This window comes from Pezoporus flaviventris, unplaced genomic scaffold (genome assembly GCF_033815535.1).
Source record: "Pezoporus flaviventris isolate CSIRO_AGI_PZ_B2104156 unplaced genomic scaffold, CSIRO_AGI_Pfla_v1 ptg000031l, whole genome shotgun sequence".
In the NCBI taxonomy this organism is placed as follows: Eukaryota; Metazoa; Chordata; class Aves; order Psittaciformes; family Psittacidae; genus Pezoporus; species Pezoporus flaviventris.
The window spans coordinates 17,444,120-17,468,742 of NW_026892579.1; the positions used below are offsets into that span (position 1 = coordinate 17,444,120).

A 24,623-nucleotide genomic window follows, 5' to 3' on the forward strand; every position below is an offset into this window, starting at 1 on the left:
TCCCGCCCCGCCGCCAGGCTGCGCCGCGCGCTCCGCCGAGCGGGGGAGGGGAGCGGCGGCAGCGCGGTGCCTTGGCCCCCCCGCTCCCCGAGCCTGCCCGGAGGAATAGGGGCCCTCGAAACCCCGCCGGGAGCGCGGCCGGCATGAGCCAGGTGCCGAGGAAGCTGCAGGAGGAGGAAGAGGGGGACGAGGAGGAGGAAGAGGAGGAGGAGATCGTGGGCTTGGCGGGCTACGCCGATGGGGCCGAGTCTTTCTCGGACGGCGACGCGGAGAGCGGCGGCGATGAGGCGTGTGAGTGCCACCCACGGCGACCCCACCGTCACCGGGGGTGGCGGGAAGCTGCGCCGCGGCCGCCGTGGGGCTGCCCCCGGCCGCAGAGGGAGCTACGGGGCAGCGGCCGGCAACGAGCGCGGGTGTGGGGGGGAGGCGAGGTGTGGAGCAGGGCCGGCCCCGTGTCCACGGAGATGCGGGTGAAGCGGGTCAGCGGCCGGGTAGGGGGAGGTGAGGTTTGGCTCCCGGGGGTCGGGCCTGCCTGCCTGCCTGCGGATGTGGGTCAGGGAGGAGGCAAGGCTCCCCGTGGAATTGGGGGTACGGGGAGGGTGAGCCAGGGAGAGCGCTGTGGGGGAGACGTGGCGTCCGGAGGAAGGACGACCCGCGGTGAGCCGGGGGTGAGCGGGGTAGGGGGCCGGGCTGAGGGGGGATGCTGCTTGGTGACCATGGGAGGGGACAGGACGAGGACAGGGACGGGGTGCTCGCAGGGCGCGACCGTGGGGCCAGAGCGAGCATGGAGCTCTGAGGCAGGTGCAGGGTGAGGGCTGACAGGTAGCAGGAAGGGCTGGGAAAGAGGAAGCAAAAGGAGTGCAGGCAATGTGTGTGCGGGTAATCTCCTTTCAGTGTTTTCCATGGCTGGGGTGAGAGTTACTAGTTCTTAGGGGCCACGGCCTGATGAAGTGACTTGAATATGCCAGGGAGGTGGTGGGGTTGGGTGTCAGGCTATACAGGGCAGTGGCAACACGCAGCTCCGTGTCCAGGGCTGCTCTGCAGCTGTGAATGTCAGTCCCCACAGTGGCAGGTTCCACTGAACGTCTGCTGTCTGTCTGTGTATATGAGGACCCACGTTAGGCGCTGCATATCTGTGTCAGCATGGATGGTGATGCTAGGAAGGATAGGCTCACCAGGGAAAGCAGCCTCATTCAGTAAAAATAGGCAATGTCAGCTCAGAGCCTGTTGCTTTCGTTCAGAGCCTGAATTCATTCTTCTGAGACATATTTTACAAAGGAGCTTGGAGAACTTTCGGTGTCTGAGAGTGAAAAAGAATTGCTTTTCTATAAAAGCATAATAAAAGGCTGCATGTTTTAAGGCTACTTTGTTTATTAGCATGCAGAACCCTTTTCCTTAATGGCCCGATCCTACAAGCTGCTATGAGAATTATCACCCTGACTAATGCAGTTTGGGGGGGGTGTCAGTGCTTTGAGTATAAGCCTGCATGGTTAAAGGCTGTGGGAATGCTAGGGTGTAAGAGCTGTAGCTGAGACTAATTAAAGCCTTACTTGACGCTGCTAAAGAATTACCTTTATTCCCATGCAAAGTGAATGTATTTTTAGCATATTTCTTTTGTGCTAAGCTAACTTAGCATTTTCTGTAGAGAAGTAATCCATATTCTGTCCTCAGAGGAATTGATTTGGATGTTTTTCAATAGGAACTTTGTTAGACTAAGCTAAAAATTTCAGTTGCTTCTTCACAGTAACACCAGACTGTCATACATAACAGAAACATTTACACTCTGAATAGCAGGAGAAAGACAGTCCATGCAGGGACCTTTTTTTAATACAGGATTAAAACAAAGGCCTATTTTAAGAGTCCAGATCCCCTGGTTTTCATTCTGAATTCTCTGGAGAAAGAGCCATAGGGCATCTCTAATAGAGGGTGTTAGGATTTAGGTCTGTGTTTTGTGTATTTAACACTGGGCTGCAGAGCAAGGTGCTTTCCCAGTTTTTGTCCTCTCTCTTCCTCGTTCTGTACAGTAAGTAGTCCAAAATGCAGTGCCACAGCCTCTACTTTTCTACAAAGAAACAGTGGAAAGGGCAACATGAGAACAGCTTCAATCCATGGTTGCTGAAAGTGAAGGGAAAAGCCAGGCTTAACAAATAAAAGCATAATTTGTGCTTGTAGGCATGAAGATTTCAAAACTTCATACTGGTCGTTTCTCATCCTATACTGGTTTCTTGTCTGCAGCCTGTCTCCCATGGCTCTTGTACTTTTCTTTATTTCTTTTTCTTTACATGTAGTATCATATTCAGACCTTACAGCACTTAAGTTCACGTAAAGCCCAGTCACGTTTTGATATAAGCAATTAAAAAGTATTCAGAGGAGGGGAAACCCTCTGCAGAGTGTTCGAGGAAGTAGCTTTAAGACATATTGCAGAGTGCTGCACTTGTGGCAGAGTGGAACCAGGTCTTCTGGTTCTGAGAATTTTCTTTTGCCACAAGAATTTCCTTCCGCCAGGTATTTCTGCAATGTTTATGAACCCATAGTAGCTGAACAGCTTTCTTGATTGTATATAAGCTTTTTCTGCTAACAGTTTTGGCTCAGGCGATCAGTTAGTGTTGAACATGTTCACTGTATGTGTCTTGACAGCACTCCAAAGTGCTGCAATTATCACAGTCACAGTAGCTCTGGAAATGCTATGAGATCAATGGGCTCAAAGATACATGAGTGGAAAGTTTGGAACTGCCAATTCTCCTTTACACAAAAAGGTTGAAGCCTAAAAATAACATAATTGTATTAGTGGAGAAAAAAACCTTAAAGAGCAAAACATTATTAGCTGTATTAGTTTAAAACTAAACTTAGAGAGGCTTGTTACTTTACAGATGGTAACATGAGCAAAATAATTTCTTTTGTCTTGATGTCACTTGAGCAGATGAACTGCAGTGCTTTATTTGGATGTTTGAAAACTGGTGATATCTACAAATACACCCTCCACTGTGGCATCCCCATCACACATGCCTGTGAAGCACTGATAAGTCACCTGCTTTGGCAATTAATTGCAATTGATGTGGAATTCAGGATGGGCATCAAAAACTATTTTAGTTATCAATTAATATCTCTAACAGTGTGAAGAGATACTAAAATATTCATTGTTACTGTGCTTCCTGGTGAGACAGGTCAGGACTCCTATGTGCAGTTCTCAGTTAACTCCTCAGAGCTGGGTTCTTCTGCATGTTGCAGGGCACACAAACAGCACTCCCTGAGCAAGGACACTGCTGCAATTACAGAAATTTTGTAAGGAATCAAGTGCTTCTCTGTGGAGAAAGTGCTTTAATTTGTGAGTACTTCATAGAATCATAGAATAGTTAGGGTTGGAAAGGAGCTTAAGATCATCTAGTTCCAACCCCCTCTGCCATGGGCATGGACACCTCACAGTAAACCATTTCACCCAAGACTCCATCCAAGCTGGCCTTGAACCATGCCAGGGATGGAGCATTCACAACAGTTCCTTGGGCAACCCATTCCAATGCCTCACCACCCTTACAGTAAAGAACTTCCTTGTATCTAACCTAAACTTCCGCAGTGTAAGTTTGAACCGGTTACCCCTTGTCCTACCACTACCTAACGAAGAGTTCAGGATGCAGCCTCTAACCAGCATGACTTCTGTTCTTCATAATTCTGCAATTCTTCAGCAGTTTCAAGTAAGGCTGCTGAGAAAATTTAAAATAGGAAGGGCTGTTGATACGCCTTAGAAACTGGCATTTTATAACATTTACTCTGCAAAAGTGAATGAGGCAGGAAATGTGTTTAATCGCACAATGGAATATTATTTTTCCCTTATAGAGAATTTAATGAGAATTTATAGAGAGTTTAATGTTTCTCTTAAGCATATTATGATATCACTTAGTAACCTAGTCTGGGAAGTTGCAGTGATCCATCTATTGGCATTTCTGTGGCAAATTAAAGGAGGAGTTGTCATGTACTCTGCAAAGGAATGTGGGCAGGCAGTGCATTGTCCAAGTCCTTTACATATAAGGTAATCTCTTAACTCTCTCTCAGAGGAAACTGCTATAGCAGCCTTGCTATCTAGTCAGGTTTGGATGATACTCATTTACATTTCCCTCTCTTTGAACTGGCAGGATTTCAGAACCTAAATAAACAGTCTTACTAGCAGAAAAGCTGGTATTCATTCTTATCGGTAACTGTTTGCACTTGCAACTGTTGTTTTTTTTTTAGTATTGCTTTAATATAAAGCATTTTCCTTCTAGTAAATACTACAGTCCATAAACATCTAACAGCCTGGAATAATTTAACACAACAACAGTGTTAAAAGCCCAAGTTATTTAAAATGTATTTTTAGATACATGTGTGGTTTTAGACTATTTTTTAAAGAAAAGGGAGTTGTGTAAGTAGTCTGTTTTGAAGTCGTTTCATTACTGGTCAGAGCTTTGAAAACTGCTGTCTACCAAAATTTGAATGAAAGATGTCTCAAAGATGATTAAGTTCCCTCAAATTGTATGAAAACTGGCATTCAGAAGAGAAACCCAAATGGAAGTGTTCGCAGAGGGACAGGCGAGCAGATTCTCTGTGGCAGCAGTGGGCAAACTGGTGGACACGTATGTATATTCTAACCAACCACTATGTGTTGAGCTCCAGATCAGCCACAGCATGTCATATCTGTTATTTGGAGGATATGTTGTAAGACATACAGGGGGAAGTTGGTGTTATTGTGGTGGGGAGAGGAAGGGGACAAAAAGTGCAAACCTCCAGCAAATTAGACTTCGCAAGATCTCTTGTGTACAGAGCAAAAGGGAGGTCAGCTTTTTGAAACATGCAGTAAAGTTTCAACCAGAAGACTGGTCTTCACATGCCTTTATAAAGTTATTATAAAGCTTTGAATAAATTATTTTCCCTTCTGATGGCCAAAATGCAAATTGCATGATGTATGGGTAGATGTACATTAATGAAATTGACTCTGCATTTGGCAGCTGTGGAAAAATTGTGCGTTGAAGAAGAGAGTGGGGTGGAGGAAACACTGTCAAGTCCTTTACCTTTGTTTTGCTTTATTGACAAGATGGTACCCACCAAACATAAAGTATTATTATGTCAGCCTAGAGCAGATGCTTACTATTCCTCTATAGGTATGAAGTATTGCAGCCACATTTCTTGCAGCCACAGGAGGGTACTATCACTGTTGAGGTTGACAGGAAGAGTAGAGCAGCAGTTTATTACTTACTAAATTTGTTGTCTGTGGATCAGCAAAAGTTGGCCATGGCTGTGTAAGGACGATGACATTCTTATGAATAGTAGAAAACCTATTGCTGTTCTGCTTGAAGGAGTTTCATCTGCATACTATTCCAGCCTGGCAGTGTTTTCTGTGTGGTAATTGACAAGAGCACAGTAAGTGCTAATACCTGTCAAGGCCTTTCAAATGTATTTAAAATGGATAGGATCCCACTGATAGTGAGTTTTTAACTCCTGTCAGTCACTGTGGTGACATGGGCCCACATTGAGTGGCATAACCACTCAGGAGCCAGTAGATGGTGCCAAGGGATGTTTTATGCTAACACTGCAAGGCCTTTAGTTGAGAAGCCCTAATTCTCTAACTGAAGCTCAGGAGGCACAGACTGAGTTGTCTGCTCTCCTGTTAGGTATGTGTTGCTCTTGTGTTTCTAAAACTGGCGAGTGAGGCTTGAGGAACACAAGAAGACAGATGTGACCACCACCCCTAGGTGCAGAACATGCTCCTAAAGGATTCCTTCAAGCTTTCCATGTTTTTTAGCCCATAAGGCTATGTAATAAATGAACAGGTTCAGGTTGTTGTTGCTGAGTTTCTTGGTTTGGCTCTTTCTACTTTTGGTGTAAAGTTGGTAACATATGCAGGGCATGTGCAGGAAGCATGTGTGTGAACTGATGTGTGTTGGTTTCGTCTAATTCAACATTTATCCCAGAAGAAAAAGAAAGAAGTGTAATTATTTTGAAAAGTCTGTGCTGCAGTGGGTGAAGGTCTGCCTGACAGCTAGTGTGCTTAGCCTCTTGTCTAATTAGTATTTTAAACCTGACCACTGTGTGCTGTGAGCCCTACTCTGTAGATGGACAACTCATTGAAAACTCATGTTTTTTGCATTCCTTGTCTTTGACACCACACACACGGTATCACAGAGGTGTCTGAAAACTTCTTACATCTACGTGCAGTACTGTTTCCAGCTAAGCACCGAAGGACATTTCAAAGTTACAGGCCAGCTAAATGCAGCAATTTAGACTGCTGTAGCTGTTTTTATTAGAGATACCTGAAACTGAAGTTTGTGTGCTTACAGGCGTGGATACATTCATGTCCTTATACAGATACAACAGTATAGTTCACTCCTTTTAACTACCTTTATGATAATATAACTTCGATGGCACTATGCTCTGGTTTAGCGCTATCAGTTTCAAACTGGCATAGGTAACACAATGATGTCACTGTGTTCCCAGGCCTTTGTTTTGCAAATAGACAGAGGATATGCTGTAATCTTATTTATTAGAAAACAAACTTTTACAGATCACAACTTAAATTATTCAACAGCAGTTGAAATCCTAAGCACCTTAGAAAAGGACTCCTTGTGAGCTCAGTACTGTGTTGTAAGTCTCAACAGAGAGGAACTCTGTGCTTGTTCAGTTGTCCTCTTCCTATGACTCCTGGGATGTGGGGTTTTATTTGTTTATTTATTTACTTTATTTATGTATTTAAGAGGAAGGAGGCCCTCACAGAGGGTTAGGAAGATGACACAGATGTAACTAACACAAACATTTGTTTCTTCCAGCAGCATGATTTAGCTGTCAGTTGACAAGGGTATTTGTTACAGATGATATTCTTTTAAAGAAGAATGTATATGGGATAGTGTTAATTAGACTAAAATCAGGTATTTTAGGATGTCTGTGTGCGACAACACATTTTTCAGATACAAACTGAGCAAACGGGCCTTCTCCAGTCTCTGTCTTACAAGTGAGAAATAGGTTTTCTGATACTATAACCTAAAGGGGCAAATCATTCAAATTAAAATGCCCCTATAACCTCTCCATAAGCTTAAAGATGGTAACATTTGCATATATCCAAGTCACAATATCAGAAAAATAAATGTCAAATGCATTTTATCTGGCAGTTGCTAATTATGTTGCCATATTATATTACTTTTCTTCTTGTGTGATTTTATTCAGTTTTGGATTTCAATGATCCCTTCAGTACTGAAGTTAAGCCGAGAATCCTCCTCATGGGATTGAGAAGAAGTGGGAAGTCTTCCATTCAGAAAGTTGTCTTTCACAAAATGTCGCCGAATGAGACTCTCTTCTTGGAGAGCACAAACAAGATCTGCAGAGAAGATGTTTCCAACAGCTCCTTTGTCAACTTTCAGATATGGGATTTTCCTGGGCAAATTGACTTCTTCGACCCTACGTTTGACTATGAGATGATTTTCAGAGGCACTGGAGCACTGATATTTGTTATTGATTCTCAGGTAAAAAAGGGGCTTTAAGCTACCTTTTTGTTTTCTTCTTTCAGCAGTAGGCAAATGGTTTGGAAAACCTAGATTTTTTTTCCAAACAAATAAGTAACCTATATCACAGACACGCATTGAAAGAAAGTCACTAAAACCCAGAGAGCTGCTTGGGTATTTTTAATCTCTCTACAGTATGTTCAAAAGTTAACTAATTTGCTTTAACCTCCAGGTTCTTGGTCATATATCTGATTGCTGACAGCATGAGATTGGTGCACATGCTGGATGTAGGCTCAGGCTTCTGCTTACAAGAAATAAACAAATTAAGCTGTTGCTGAACTGTAGCATTATCTAAAATTAAGTATTGTCAAATTTTACATATATATTTTAAGAACTTTCCTACAGTTGTAGCTTTTCTTTTTTCTTCATTAGGATGATTATATGGAAGCATTAGCTCGGCTGCATCTTACTGTTACCAGAGCCTATAAAGTGAATCCAGATATCAATTTTGAAATCTTTATCCATAAAGTGGATGGTTTATCTGATGATCACAAGATTGAAACACAAAGAGATATTCATCAAAGGGCAAATGATGACCTTGCAGATGCTGGATTGGAGAAGATTCACCTCAGGTGAGAAAGCCTGCTGTGCAGAGAATCCCAAAAGAGAGCAGCTTATTTGACAAGTTACCATTTTCTGTTCTCTTAAAGTACCCGGCTGCAAGCTTTTGGTATGTGAAAGAAAAGGATAATCGGAGACACTTCATTTGACCTGAACCAAACAAAGTATCTTATTTCTGATGCTGTCTTGGAGAGAAAGATGGAGAGATGTGCTTAAAACCAGATGACAGATATGCCAGAGTCCTACCCATTTTGCTGCAGCTGCTGTCTTGGAATAAGTTGCTTGGACAGTGGCAGCAAGCAGTAGAACTCCAGCCAGTAGAGTGTATACGTCACCTACATCATTTTTGCTGCTTTTGAACCTTTTTGCCTCACAGTCCCCTCCCAATCTCAAGTCCTTACCTGCTGCAGCATGCTTGGAGCCATTTGGGAAGACAGGTGCTGCATCTTTGCCTTAAGTCTGCTGATAAAGCAGAGTATTGTAGCAAATAATGAAAAATTAGTGGATTAGTGGAACTAGAGGACATCAAATTGTCCTGGCTTTCTTAGCACTTAAAGCCAAGTGCAAATATATTAAAAAGAGAGACTTGCTCTATGAACATGCTAGCTTTTTCCTGCTCTTAACTACTTGACTGCATCATTGCACTGATAAATGGGTCCACAGCTTTTAAGAAGTAGATTAAACCATACATACCTCTAATATTCCTCTCATGCAATTTAAAAAGTATTTTCATAAGAAAACCAAGGTGGGAGTTGCATCATGATGTTCTACATCAAGGTGGTCTAGTTTGCAGTGTCTAGTTTGTCTTTTTTCTTAAACAGTGATGAAGTTCTATGCTTCCATCATAATGTGATTTTTGATCACAAGGTGTAATTGCAGAAGTGTAGGCACTTGCTGTTTGACAATATTTCATTTCACTCATATTATGAAAGGTACATCATGTTCACAGTATGTGGCTAAAAGGAAAATGTGGTAACGTTTTTTTCCAGCTTTTATCTGACAAGCATATATGATCATTCTATATTTGAAGCATTTAGCAAAGTGGTACAGAAACTGATTCCACAGCTCCCAACACTGGAAAACCTGCTTAACATCTTTATTTCAGTAAGTACTTGTTATATACTTTGTCTGTAGATCCGGCTGTGTCCAACATGCATGATACTCTGTTCACTGCCTTCTCAGAGATAATGAGCAATATGAACTCTCAGAGGAATTATCGGAACTTAGTTGAAATGCACCCACTGCAGCTTAGCCTCTCCTCTCTGCCTGATAAAACAGTGTTGCTGAGCTGCTGAGATACTCACAGTATTTCCTGAATCATACAGAGTGGGTTAGTAGTCATAACTTTTCGGCTCATACATTAATCTGAATGTTGCAAAGGTCTGTGCTGCATGCATTTAAGTAGTACTTAAAATTTGGATAAATAAATTCCTCAAGGAGCATTATCTAACATTATCTAGTCTGACCTCCTATGTAGAGCTGTCTGTAGTGCTTCCTAGAATTAATTCTACTTTGTATCAAAGTTTACCTCTTCTCTTGTCTTGACATTTTTAGAGGTAGAGTTCTTCACAATTTTCACCGCTTCTGTAGTTACTCTGAAGGGCAGTATACTCTGAAGCTTTGTATACCTAGTGGCTTGTTATCATTGTGGAGGTAAACTGCTTGCTCCACTGTTCCTGTATGTGTGATCCCTTCCTGTCCTTCGTACTGGTACTGACACTCTCCATATCCCTCGTGGAGTCACTGTGACACACACTAATGCACTGTTCAATTAAAAGCAGGTCATGGAGGAGTCAGACATGCTGTTGTTTTGGCACAAGATAAGAGTTGGGAACATGTGGTCATGAGCAAAGGGGAGCACAGTAGGTTTTGAAAAGGGGGAACTCTTGTTTTGGTGGTCCTTAAGTCAGGTTATAGCAGCTTCTGAAACTGTATGCTTTCTCACAGTATTCTAATTTTGCACCTTCCATCTAGTATTAATTTCTCAAGCTCCAGTTTCCAAACATGGTATTTTGTTGTGCCTTTTTGTGATTTTGATGTAATGAACTTACTTAATATTATTCAACAGCCTGTAAGATAAAATCAGATTTCACAGTTTCTCAGCGTAGGCTGTGAAAGCGGAGAGAGAAAAAAGTTGGATGTGTTGCTGAAAGGGAGAGCTAGGATTAGAGGAAAGTCTGTCCAAAACTCACTCTTTTACTATTGAGGAACAAATTAGCTATTTCATAATGTTACTAATTATTTCGTAATTGTTACAAAAATCTGTTTGTACCAAGATGGCTGGACTGTGTAGCAGTTACCATTGAATCTCAAACCCAGACTTAGGACAGTAAGGTAATGAAAAGAGTGATGACAACAGTTCTGCAGCAATTTGATATTGAATATGCTACACAGTCTTAAAGAGAAAGCTATCTGAATGGTAGTCCTCCTTGTGCCAGTCACTCCATTCACTCATGCTGCTTGTTAGATCTCTATATGGAGTCTCCTCAGTGTTTGGAGCTGGCAAAGAATTTGTACCAAACCACAAGATGAATCAAACACAGCCTGCTTCCTGAATGACTGACGACAGTTGTTTGTGTTTCTGGAACATCCAGATCCAGTAATATCTAGAATAGCAGATGTAATTTGTGAGGAAGAGCAAGTCTTCCAAATGAATGAGAAGTCCAAATAAGTGAGAGAGGTACACTGCAGTATTCAGTATGGAGAGTCTCAGGCTGCTTCTTATCTCCAAAGAGAGCAAAGTCCATTTTGTTAATGACCTTGAGCAAGGTGTAGCTGCATCACTGTGTCTTGTCTGTTTTTACAAGTGTCTTCTATCTATAGACAGGAGACTTAGAATGACTATTTGCCACCACAGGAAGAGTAAACATCACTCTCCAGAATTAGTGAGAGCCTCTTTACTTTAGCAACTTTGTGACAACAAATCTTGACAGTGGTCATGCTATGCCTCAGGAAGCCGGTGTGCGTGTATTGGTGTTCTAGTTTGGGTTTTGAAGCAATGTGTCATGAGGATATGCTTTCATTTATGCCATGGAGGCTTGCAATACAAAAAGCTGATGGCTACAAAAATAGAACTGTGATCACTCTTAAGTTCACAGCAGGTTTTTGCCTAACTTTGTAGTGCCACAGTTTGTTCACTTACACATTTGAGGAACCATCAGTGTGATAATACTGTTTCTACTTTCTTTAATGTAACTACTTGTAAATCATAAAATAGTAGTTGATCTGGCATTCAAACCCCATGTAAATCTCACCTGACTAACACTCTTACCACTTCATATAGAAGGGTGTCTGTTCTTCACCACTTCACCACTACTGTCACCACTCAATCAATTTGCGTGAAACAGGAATGTGGATTCTGATTTTAGGGTTATTGGGTTTTTTTTTCTTGGAGGAAAGTTAAAAAGTATGTATTAAAAACAAACAATGCGTTATCATGGTAGCAATAAGATTAAGTACAGATTTGTTTATTTAAATTTAATAATATGTAAACTCAAATGTAGAATTTAAAATTAAAATTAATTCATGAAGTCTGCTGTTTGCTGTAAGACCTGTTAAAATAACTGACCAGATTTCATTCCTAACTGTAACTGGTGATGTTCTGTAAAGTCTTCTAAAAATGAGTTTTTAGGGCCAAATTTTGGCTTACTCTTCCTGCTTTCAAGAAGGAAAAAAGCCCATTTACCTAACCTAGGAACTGGAGTAATGCTACCAGTTTTATTGAACCCATTCCATTTAAAGAATAGAAACTGCCTACTTTACCACACCCATAGTAGCTGAGAAATGCGGTTTGAATTTGAGCTACGTCATGGTTTTTACCTATCCAAAATAAAATCCCATCTATTCACTGCAGATCTTTCACAATGACTGTCTTGGTTCATATTAGCCATAGAGTATTCTTACATCACTTCAGAGTGCTTGATAGAGCTTCTAGCTCATGTTCCATCTTCTTTCCAAGCTGTAGGGTTGTGTCAGAGGTAACTAGTGCTTAGTCTGACCCTGCTCTCATTGAGATCAATAGCAGCATTTCATTCAATTGCATAAGGCAGCTGTTGGCCTTTGTTTCTCTAATAAGGAACACTCCTCCTCTAGTAACAGAAACAGCTGATTTCTTACTGTCATTTTCCCTGACTGAGCATTAATGCGGTAATATCTCTTTGAAGAGTATATTTTGTCCACTGTTTCCTGGTTTTTTATGACCTGTTTGTGCTGGTACTGTTTTCCCTCAAGCAATTTCCTCACAAGCATTCTGCCAAATCCTTTGCTTTTTTTAGTTGTACTAAAAACTCTGGCAAATTAAGTCTTTGCAGTCATGTTGGTACAATTTAGTGGTTACTATTGTTATAAAAATTTAGCCTTGGCCATGATCTGATTTAATTATTTTATTACAATTGATTAATATCAAGAGGCAATAAGCAAGCAGCGCTGGTTGCGTGGGGAGTCTCCGCTCCGCCAACAACGCACACCGGGGTTTTTGGGGTACAGTCTCTTATACTTCTTGGTCCAGGGTTTCAGTTCCTGGTTTTGAGTTCTAGCCAGTCCTGTTGTGTTCTTTGCCCAAAACTCGTTGTGGCTCCTTTTCATTTGTTTCTGTCTCGTTGCTGGGGTCTTCTCTCCAGGTAAAGAAACATACTGAAACTTCTCGGTAATACATTAACAGAAAGATCACAAGCTTAACCACAATCTTAGACCCGTATATTTAACAGGATGTGTCTCCTTGGTTACTTAAACCCCTTAAAGCATTCAAGCAGCTAAACAAAGCTAAAAGCGTTCCTTATTGTTTTAATAGTCTAAATGATTAAAGAGGGGACTAGCTTATTCCCTTCTTTCGTCTTCTTTCCCATCATTACATTGACAGCAACATTTATTATAATCAAGGTCGTTTTTATACATTCCACACATGGTACACTGGTCACAGGTGCATTGGTAACAATGATTCCTAAGTTCTTGACACAAATCATTCTCGTATTCTTTACAGTTTCCCCATTTGTTTTTATGTAACTTACTGATTCGTGGCTTGGCTTCTAATCTAATAACTGCCTTTCGAGCTGCGGATAATATTGGAGTTGCTTTAGTCTTTAATATTACCAATGAGTGGGTTCCCCCACAAACATAGCAGTAGGTTACATTCAATGCTTTAGTTATATTTTTAGTAAGATTTACAAAGAGATTTTTAGTAACTGTGGGAATTTCATATTGGACTCCTGTTTCCATTTCATGCTAAAAGGAATTGAATACGTCCCCCATAATATCTTCTCCAATTCAAGTTTCCATAGTTGGAATAAAAATTATCATCAATAGTGTCACAGGCATCAAAAGTTACCCATACAGGGTGACTTAAATTAGCTATTATTTGGCTTTCTGCTGTTAGTCTTCCTTTTGCTGAGTTTGTTCTTATTTCTACCCAATATTGATAGAGGAGTTCTTTTGGATTAAAACATATCGTTTCAATTGGTTTTTTTTCTTTACAAAGTCCATGTTGGGTTTGGTTATATATATAGTAGTCGATTATTGTTCCTTTACATACATATGCGGTGTGATAGACCAGCGTCTGAGAGGTTACTCTCCTTTGTCTAGTTGTGGTAGTGCATTCACTACAGTTGTTGGGAATGCTTTTAGAAGCCACGGCATTCTCCCGTATGGTTCCTATCAGAACCAATACCAAAAGAGGTCCGGTCAGTATCATAGTGCTCAGCGGTCACAGCCCCAGGGGTTGCAGCCCTGGGCAGACCTTTCCAGCTGCAGCACCGATTCCCTCCGGTCTTGGCCTCTCTGGTAGGTATTTGACCCACAACAACTGTTCCAACAAGGTGGTAGTTTCACACCGAATGCCAAGGAACTGTAATTGATTCCTCAGAAATTGTTCTTCGTCTTCTCTACGAGTAATAATGTAATTTGAGCATTTGGGACATCTTGCCCTAATATATAGGTTGCAATGTTTACAGATAGGACATGGATTGATATTGGTCCTTATCCTATTATTTGTTGAAATGATGTCGGTTGTATTTGTTTTTCCCATAAATATTTACAAGAGTCAATATGAATTCCCTCAGTTACTTATTTTAAGTCCTCTTGAGGGTCATCTTGGTGCCTCCAGGTTCAGTCACAACTTTCCATTTTTTTATGGGTCCTTTTACTTGTGACGCGTGTGTCCACCCTTTTTCAGGAGTTCTTACTGTCGTTTCTGGTATTTCAGATGTCCATACTCCCAGATATACCTGGATTAAGTATTTCTTCTATTTCAGGGAGGTCCTCCTGTTCGCTTTTTTTTTGTTGAATTAAAGATAAACTCAAAACTGCAATTAACTGATTTTTAACTCTTAATTCCATTTTGCCTTCTTTAAATGTTGCTTCTTGGCCTAATAAAGATTTCGGAGAATTTAGGATGCATAAAAATTTTATGCATTCCTATTTGTTTTCTCAATTTGTACTTTAAGAGTTTCAGAAAGATCTTTTCCCTCTGATTTAACGCTGAATAAGTTACTCCTGTATCCACTACAATTCCACTTTATTTCCTCTAGCCCCTAGTTTTAATTTAACCAGTGGATCTGCTAGGGTAAAAGCCCCAGGTTCCTTGTCAGTCGTTCCCACTTGTTTGCCTGCCCCAGCACTCATCCCATGCTCAAACACAGGAGCTACTCAAGCTCCCCCCACTTTTCCTCCTTGTTTTTCCCCCCTTTTTTTTTTTTTTTTTTTCCCCACAGGTGCTCACCCTGCTCTGCAGGGGCTGCAGATGCCTACTTCTGAAACAGCACTTCTGGTTTAACCCCTTCTTAACTCTGAATGTGAATGGGCCGCTTGTTGCCAGTGACAGCAATCTCTTCATCCTTATCAATATCAGATAGGACAGATGCAGAGGGTGATCCTCTTGGAGGTATCAGTGATACATGATTTTCTAATCTATCTTCCCAATTACTGTTTTTTTTTAACTTTAAACATCTTTCCCCAATATCAAAGGCTGAACATCGTCAACTTAACTTTCAGTTTTTCCCTATCCTTTTCTAAAGCCAAAATTAAGGAATCTGTCGGAGCTATATTAATCTTGCATTTCATCTGTCACTTGGGGTGATTTCTTAAAGTGAAAAAACATACCTGCATACATTACTTCATCCCATTTTCCTTGTCCCCTCAAAAACAACATTAATTGTAACAATGTATCATAGTTTAAAGTTCCATTTTTAGGCTATTTTCCTGATTTTCCAAAGTATACAAAAGCCATCATTGGTTACAATATTTTATCAACGTTTTCTCATTTACCGAGTCCCCAGGAAACCCAGTTCTTTCAAATGTGCCCAAAATGCACTCTAAAGGATTCTTTTTCAAGATCTCTCCACTCTGCTGATTTCCTAGTATCAGTCTCGCATTCACACACACACACACACACACACACAGGATCCCACAGACACACTCCACACAGTTACAGCACTCGAGACAGAGACTAACATTGTATCAAACTAACAATTAACAGTTATAAAAGTCTGTCACCAACACCAAAATCACAAGACCAAAATCTTACAACACTTGTAACAGAGACAACAATTAATAATGCATTTATAACAGTCTGCCATGCTTTGTCTGTCATGGCCACTCTGATTATTCCAATAGGGATTCTGCTTAGGCCATTTTTGCTCTCCAGGAGGACCCTGTTGATGTCATCTCTCCCATTTTCACATTCCGGCTTGCCTAATCATAAATCTTTCTTCTGCAGTAAATAATATTCCCAATATTGACTGTATCTCTTCCCATGTATAAATATTAGGGCCTAAAAACTGATCTAATCGTTCGGAAACCCCCAAAGGGTCGTCTAATAACTGACCCATTTCTTCTTCTTTCCCATCATTACATTGACAGCAACATTTATTATAATCAAGGTCGTTTTTGTACATTCCACACATGGTACACTGGTCACAGGTGCATTGGTAACAATGATTCCTAAATTCTTGACACGAATCATTCTCGTATTCTTTACACTATTCCTGGTAGTCCATCCTACCCTTTCACAGAGGTTTCTGTCACCATACAAAGTTCAACAGAAGTAAGTTTCTCAGCCTGACCTACCATGATGTATTAGTTTCAATTGAAAATGAGCATAGTTTAACACACCAAGGTCTGCCCTTTCCAGCAGGCATAGCATCTTAAGATGAAAACTTTTTAAACTGTCACTGCAAATACAGGCAGGCTGTAGCAGCTGGAGTTCTGAGATAGAAAAATCACTTCTCATTCTTAAATGTTATTATATTGTCACTTGCATCATAATAATTTACATCTTACCTGTACAGCTGAAATGATCATGATCTGTCTATCATACGCAATTTTATAATTGAGTCCTCACGAATGACAGTACAGGGCTTGAGTTCCAACTTACTTTGTCTAAAAGGTTTTGTATTTTCAAATATGTATTTTGGCAATGAATTATGGCTATATACTTATATTTACAGGTGGATCTTGGCTTATTTGAAGTATGTGAGGTGCTGTCAGAATTATTATTTAAAAACTACTGCATATGGCCAGAATAACCAAAATAAATATACATACATTTTTGTTCTTAGTGCTCAGAAAACACAGACTCACAGAGACATGTAGGCTGCCAGGGACTTTCAGAGGTCAGTTCCTTCTCGGAGTCAGGCAAGCTGGAGCAGGTTGCTCACGGCTGGGTTCAGTTTAGCTTTGTGTATCTCCAAGGTTGGAAACTACGAACTCTCAGGTCAGTGTGCTCCCAGTGCTTCACCACTCTAATGCTATTGGTTTTTTTTTCTTGTATCAAGTCAGAATTCCAGCTTGTACTTTTGCCTCTTGTCATTCAACATTGTAGCTCTGAGAAGAATTTGGCTCTATCTTCTGAGCACCCTTATATTAGGTATTTGTAGATAACAATAAGCCTTCTCCAGGCTGAAAAAAAACAGTTCTCTGAGACTTTCAGTGTACATCATGTGCTTCAGCCCATGTACCTAAGATACCCACAGTGTATACATTATTTTGAATATTATTTTTGCTAATGAGTTGCTGAAATGTGCCACTCAAGGAGTCTTCCATAATGAAATGCAAGAAATTCACCTCTATAATCTGTTGTTATTGATGGATGTTTCCAGCCTTAGCTGTATGTACAATGGTGGAAAAATTCAGCCTCTTTAAGAAGAAAATGCCCCAAATACTGCTGGCCATTGTTGAATAGCATACCTAGTGTTGACATATTTCTACCTATTTCAGGAAATTTGGAAAGTGAGAGGGTCACTCTAGTCTCTTAACTGTGTGATAAATAGTTGACTTAAGAAAGAAGAAAAAAGGCAAAGTTCTGTAACTACAAAGGAAGCTGAAGCCATTAAAACTTGTTAGGGGTTTGCAGTGTGTTTCTTGGTAGCTGTGGCAGCAGTCCAAACCATATTAAAAAGGAAAGCCCATACATGGAGAAAACTTGGTTTGATGGGAGAAAGTTGCTTTTCTTCCTGTATAGATGGATTTTGAAGCATATTTTATAGCTTGCGCTTTAGCAGTACTGGGAAATTGCCCTTTGTGTTCATGCTGGGACAGGTGCCCAGGTGCAATCCCTTGATACCAGCAGGCAAGTCTACTGTTCCCAGTTAAGCCATACACATTTTTCCTCTTTTTTTTTTTTTTTTTCCAGGAAGCAGAGGCTCATGGCATCTTACATATGATACATCTCCAGTACGGAGAGAGTCTTAATCAGCTTGGCAGGAACATAGCTGTCATCACATTAGCAAGCTTTAGCATTACAAACATGGCCTTAACCACCAATGCTATGTGAAAACTGAAAGAGCATCATCAAAATACTGGGCTTGCTCCTGTGATTCTAAAAGAGGTTTTAAGGAGTCAGACAGTAAACCAGCTACAGAACCTGATGAGACAATTTCTCAATTTCCTTGAGAAATTAGTTCTCAAACACTACTATCTTTGTCCATCAGCCTCTTCTTTTTCTTCTTTCTACCTGCTTACATGTCCAGCTAGAATACATTTAAATGACAGCTCTCTTTTTATGTCCATTGCTACAATCAAAAGCCCCTCAAAGCCTGATCTTGGAAGATTTACATCCCCCCCCTGCATTTTTCACTGAAAATAAATGTAATCTCTCCAGATGTTTTCCAGAGAGGGGAAGTTTAGGAGTGTAACTTGGTGTTACGTCTGCTCAGAGGCAGAAACTGTTGGGAGGTCTATGAGCATCAAGGTTTGCTACAAATGACAGTGCTGTATGTATAGTTCTTTCAAAATGAGCTTGATTGCAGTTTAACTTGCATTTCTTCAGCATAGCTTTTGTGTAACAGGCAAGTAGGGGAACCAGTAAGCTTCGTATTAATTTGAAAACATGGCTTCCATTTTATTTTTCTTTCTTCTTCTCTTAAATAGAATTCTGGGATTGAAAAAGCATTTTTATTTGATGTAGTCAGTAAGATCTATATTGCAACGGACAGTACTCCAGTGGATATGCAAACTTACGAGCTCTGCTGTGATATGATAGATGTTGTGATTGACATTTCTTGTATATATGGGTAAGTGAATTGCTAATGTTTTTCATAAAACTCTGTACCTAGAATTTGAATGGCTTCAAAATTAGAGTGATGTGAGTATAAACAATAATGAGAATGTGTAATTTGCCAGAGTAAGTTGTCAGGATAGAAGAGAGGGAGGAAGCAGCAGGCCTCAGAGGAATAGATCCCTTGCCAGCAACAAGCACTGTTCCTCTGCCCAGCCTCTTTTGTGAACACTATCCTCTTTTTATGGTGATATTTTTATTTGGAGGAAGGAGTGGGAAGTAACTCACTCAAAAAAAAAGGAAACGTTATCTTTTTGTTCCCCAGGGACAAAGGCAACAGAAGGATGCCTCCCATTTAAAAAAAAAGTGGGGCCACATTTAATTTTATTTACTTTAATAGCTAGTGGCCTCTGTTGGCCTCAGAATGCTGCTTCACTCTTCCTTCAGTTTGTCTTCTTCTCCCTGCATGACCTTTGTGGTTTGATTATTTTTTTTTTTATTATTTTCTTTTATTTTTCATTTTCCCTTTCTTACACATTAGCAATTGGAGATCTCCTGGGGTAGCATGTACATCTCCTTGCAAGTTACATTTTAAATGGCTTGGCTCCTGGCCAAATGTAATGGGAGCTACTCCTAGGAAAGGCAGGGACACCTTAAGATTTAGTGCATTAAGATACATTAGACTTGCAGGCTAAACTGCAGCATGCTTAAAATGTGCTAGTAGTCTTGCATTCTTACCCACTGAGGGATTTCTTGCCCTCTTCAAGAGTACAAAAAAGAATCTTAGTGCAGCTGTGCAGTAAGCATTAGAACTTAACAGCAAATTGTTAAATACCTTTCTCTTAAGTTTATACATTCTACTGTGTTCAGATCCTTGAGTCACTTTAGTGACTGCACAAGAACAGAATGTTACCTTGCCACTGTCTTTGTGTAACTATTTAGCATTTATCACCAGAAATCTCCTTGCCATGTTTTTAGCTATAGTCCTACAACATGGTACTACAATTTATTTCTTGTCCTCTGTTCCTGGAGCATCTGTGGAACTTGCTACGTTAATATATTATTGATACTAGTTGTTCTGGGAGGTTGGTGATAACCCATTTGATAAGATCTGTATGTGTATTCAGGAATGAGAGTAAAATTACAAGGTACGAAACTAATAAAGTTATCATCATGACACATCATCTGTTAGGGAGAAATCTCTTTTCAGGATGTGATATTGCAAAAGCCAGCATCTCATGATGAAAGTCTCATGATGGCTTAAACTATCAGTCAGCTGCCACTGCTCAGGCAAGGTTACTGGATTTAGAATTACCAATACAGACTTAATGGTTCACAGGTTTTAGATAAAGTCATAATATAGCACAGCGATATGAGAACCTTGCAGTAAATGTCTGGTAACTAACAGAGGGTAAAATAAGGCTCCAGTTCAGGCACCTGGCAATCAAACAATCTGATTTCTAGCCTCAAATCTAAGATTTGGTGTGTGATAGGGTAAATGAGTTAACCTTTATGTCTTCTTAGTTGGCATTGCACTTAGTTTGAAGAAGAGTCTCCCTGAAAGGTTAAAATGAAAATTTCATAAAATTTGAGATTATCTGGTGAAGGAGCCAGTGTGGGAGTATTTCTGTTAGCTCATCTGGTGGCTTATCTTTTCTTGTTTGTTTGTCTGAATATTGTCCTTTAGGCTAAAAGATGATGGCACTGGAACTCCTTATGACAAGGAATCAATGGCAATCATAAAACTGAACAATACAACTGTCCTTTATTTAAAAGAGGTGACAAAATTCCTTGCTCTTGTTTGTTTTGTCAGAGAAGAAAGCTTTGAGAGAAAAGGTATTTTTTCTCTTTTGTAGTATTGCTTTACTTTTCCTTTATATTAGTGAGTTAATGAATAACTATGGTTGCCATTAGCTGATAACAGTCTCTAGCTTTATCCCAAATATTAAAGGTAAGTGTAGTTTGATAGAGCTTACATAACATGTTGAAAGGCATGAAGTATTTGTGCTGGCATTAAGATAAGATGAAATCACAAATGTATTTGACAACTTTCTGATATGAAAGTGTATGAAAGTTTACAACAACTGCAGTAAAGCTTCCATCTGCAACAGTAGAATGTGTCAGTTTTTCTTGGCTAACGTTGATTTGTACCTGTGGGCGCCAGCAGACGCATTTGGGACAGCTTGTGTGCCATAACCAAGGGGAAATTATTCAAACTCTGATAGAAAGAAATATGTTCTTGCTTTTCTCATCTCTGAAAAGAGGCTTTTGATATTTGGTGCCTAGGTGGCTTTCATACTTTGTGTTGAAGTGCATAAAATTTCTTGATTATCTTTCTGACCCTGGCCAAGGTCAATACTGAAAGCATAGTTTGTGATCGTTCTGCTTGCTCTGAGTTACTGGTCTTAGAGACATGAACTGAGCAATGGAAGAGTGAGTGATCATCTGGGCTGTGTCCCCATCTTGTGATATTAATTCACCAGTAAGCATTGATGTGTGAATGCAGTACTCGTACCATGGCTGCTGACGGTGTGACAGGCTATTTAGCTTTTATTTTATAGAACTTCAACTGGTTGAATTTCTCTTTCATACCCGTACTACCTTTTTTATCTATGACTGCTAGATGCAGTCATTTTCTGCTGTAAGAGTAAGAAGTGTTACTTCAACATACCTACTAAGAACACTATTTCAGAAAAGATACCATGTTGAATAAACACCCATTTGGGTTTGTCCACAACTGTACCAGGTTGTTGTGTCTACATGCTACGTGCTGTAGCCTGTATTCTTTACCAGTACAGTTTGGGTATTGTAAAGATTAGCTTTTGGTGCCAGATGATATTCCACATAATATTTTGCTGAACTCTGGGGAGAGGGAAAATAATTCCTGGAAAAAAACAGAAGTGTAACATGGTGGAATTAAACCACTTAAAATATGTATCGTCTCCTGGTAGGGAAATTGAAGTGAAAAATGCAGTAATATTTGAGTTCAGAAAGCTTTAATGTTAACTTTGAATGAGGTCATAAGCCCAATACCAAAGTTCTAAAATTGTAGTGCAGTATTACACAGTTGTAACACCCAGTAAGTCTTCCGAGTGACTACCAGTATGGCTTTACAGCTTTTCTGTGGGATTACATTAAGCACACTCACAAGGTAACGTTATCTCCTTGTTATGTATATATATAATCTTAACAGCGTGCCTGTTATTTTTAAATTACAATGTAAGATGAAGTATAGCTGGCTGTTACTTGGTAATATTTCTATCAAATATCCATTGTCAAAAATGAAAATCCTGATTATTAGATGTTTCTTATTTTTATCAGTTATTCTGGAAGGCAAATTTACAAAATGACATCGTATTCTATGAGAGATTTAATTTTTTTCTTGTATACTGAGCACTTCTTCAAAGGTCTTTCTAAGTTAAACTTCATTATCTGCCAGTGAACTTCTGTTTGGTTTTTCTTAAGGCTAATAAGTATATTTAATATCAGACAGTATGGAACTGTAATGCTCACTAGATCATGTATATTTATCAAACATGCTTTTGCTTAGCACAGAAAAAAATGCCTGTAAAAGTCACTGATTATGACCTTCAGTGTGTTACTTCACTATATGTAGAACATAAGCAATTTTTTCATGACCTGATTTGTATAAATGTTTTTACTAATGTGAAAAATATTTCTGTCTCTGTAGGATTAATAGACTACAATTTCCATTGTTTTCGAAAAGCCATACAAGAAGTATTTGAAGTGAGAATGAAAGTAGTGAGATCTCGAAAACATCAAAGCCACATGCAAAAAAACAAAAGACCAACTCCCAATGGGACGCCAAGAATGCCACTGTAACTGAGGTTTTCTGGCAATGTGGCAAGGAAAGTTTTCATGAAGTTGATGTGACTTCTGCATCTCATTGCACTGAGTGAAGAGGAAGACAAACGGGACTGATGTATTACATGAATTTTCCCTGAACGTTCAGAAAGCACTGTTTAATATTTTTATCCAATCAGTTTTTTCATATAGTGAGCACTTTGAGCAAAATGTTGTATATATATAAGCATTGAGGTGAACACTTGTAAGAATTTTCTTAATATATGCTGTAAACCTTTTTCATGCCATATTAAGAAAAAACAGCTGTGACAGAAATACTGGGTACATAATTTGCACTTTTTCATGTTTTTCTTGTGGAGTTGGACTTTGATAAACTTAGTTTTTATGGTGATTTTGATGCATGGTGTCAGGTAAAATGTATGCTGTAGTTTATTTACCTGCTACAATCAAATTGGTTAGTAAACAATTAAGAAAACTTGGTACAATGCCTTTTAAAATTTGTGACAGCTAATACCTAACATTCATACAGATCTAATTTCGTATATTTTTCAATTTGTAAACTGAAGAATAATTTTGAAGTATTATAGCAATAAGCGCCTTACCAGGGATCATAACTGGTAGGTAAATATTAGCTTTTATAAAACAAATAGCCTTTTGGCCAAATTTCATCCGGAGTTCTCCATAACACTGGTCATGCCCTCTGTTGGGTCTGTTTTTATTATTTACCTCAGCATATACCACTAAAATACCTTTCTATAAAGATATTTGTTTTGTAAAATGGCTCTATGTTGCACTGGTATTTTTATAAGGCTTCAGAGGAGGGTGTTCTATCTGAATTTACGTTACTACGTTTGTTTTGAGAGCCTGCACATCTACATTTGGCACAGTGAAGAATCTGTATGTATTTCCACCTTGACGTTCTGATGTACTGATAGGAAGTCCTAAAGATGTGAGTGCTGGGTTCTGATTCCCTCTAACAGGGGTACGTCTGTGACCGAAATCAAGAAGAGACCATTAAAATGAGGACTGGACAATACCTGTTGTAGTAATCAGCGAACGTCACTACTTTATATTTTACTATTGAACATGGGCAGACTTACCACAGGATCAGCCAGGACAGCAGAGCACTCTCAAACCTAAAAAGAAGTAAAACTTGCTTTCCAAGTTCTGTATTCACTGGTTTTGTTTAATTAATGATACAAAATTATAGTTTTTGGTCAGAAGAGCAGCTCTTTTTTTTTTCCTCCCAGTCCTTCCACAAACCAACTGCATGCGCAGTCCTGTGGTGGTGGCAGCTCTGGGGTGTGGGAAGAATTGACCTGAGCAGGAGGCAGCTTGCCATACACCAGAACAGGTAAGGGGAGGTGTACCTCACTCATTCATAACTGATGTGCTCGTAACTGAGATAGCTCTGGAGAAAGACGGGTGAATGGAATTTGAAAGTTTTCCCTTAGCCAAGGTAAGGTATAATGATGCATGTCTTGTCAGTGAGTTAAGACTCCCAGTGTCTGCTTGTTTCTGTGGAACAAGGGGCTAAACTTGTGGTAAGCAAGTCTAAATTCTGTTGTGGTCTGAATGCAAATGCAGAGTTTCTGTATGCTGTATATTGGCACATCTTGAAGCTGTAGAAATATACTGAATACAGGAGCTGGTAGAGCCAGTTGGCGTGAGTGCTAAAGGCTCTCTATACAGATACCTGCCAAAAGGGAGACCAGTAGTTTCCAAACCCTTTACTGCTGCCTGACGCAATGACTTATTTTTTTTAACAAATAGTCTCTTTTGGTATTAGTCTATTGAATACATGTGGAGTTCTTAGAAAAAGGTGCTAGTCATTAGATGGAGCTCAGCTCCACCAAGACTCACTCAATAAGTAATGCAGTTCTAGGTTCTCAGGAAGGTGAGAAACGCTGAGAATAGCAGAAAGTACCAGTTCTTGTGTCAATGTGAAGCGTAATGATAGCAGTTGTAATCAAAGCAGAATGCTTCAAAAATACAGAGTTCAAATTCCTTTCACACTGTCACCACCTGTCATCTTGGGTGAGGACAGCTCTTCTGACCGAACCCTCCGTTAAAGTAACACAAAGCAGTCTTCAGAGTTCACCACAGCAATGGTGGGTAAAAACCACCTTCTGATAGCTCTCTGGTCCACAGGACTTCACTGAAGGACTGCCATAATTCCTGGCTCCACGTTTTCATTCTTATTGAGTCCCACTATCAGGTCACAATCCCTG

General features: G+C 39.9%; 1 protein-coding gene across 1 annotated transcript; it reads left to right on the top strand.

The window, feature by feature from the left end:
• RRAGD (Ras related GTP binding D) lies at positions 1 to 23,174 on the top strand. The gene is made up of 7 exons (XM_061460299.1): positions 1 to 291; positions 7,186 to 7,481; positions 7,893 to 8,092; positions 9,071 to 9,185; positions 18,441 to 18,583; positions 20,255 to 20,403; positions 22,259 to 23,174. Exons 1-7 carry the CDS (start codon positions 144 to 146, stop codon positions 22,408 to 22,410), a joined length of 1,203 nt encoding a protein of 400 aa, XP_061316283.1. The 5' UTR covers positions 1 to 143; the 3' UTR covers positions 22,411 to 23,174.
• The last annotated feature ends 1,449 nt before the right edge of the window (positions 23,175 to 24,623 follow it).

What these genes read in the sequence shown, in the direction of transcription:
- RRAGD (XM_061460299.1), top strand. Translation starts at nt 144, where the DNA reads ATGAGCCAGGTGCCGAGGAAGCTGCAGGAGGAGGAAGAGGGGGACGAG. An exon ending in GAGCGGCGGCGATGAGGCGT is followed by an intron (nt 292 to 7,185) that starts GTGAGTGCCACC and finishes GATTTTATTCAG; the next exon opens with TTTTGGATTTCAATGATCCC. An exon ending in TGCTTAACATCTTTATTTCA is followed by an intron (nt 9,186 to 18,440) that starts GTAAGTACTTGT and finishes TCTCTTAAATAG; the next exon opens with AATTCTGGGATTGAAAAAGC.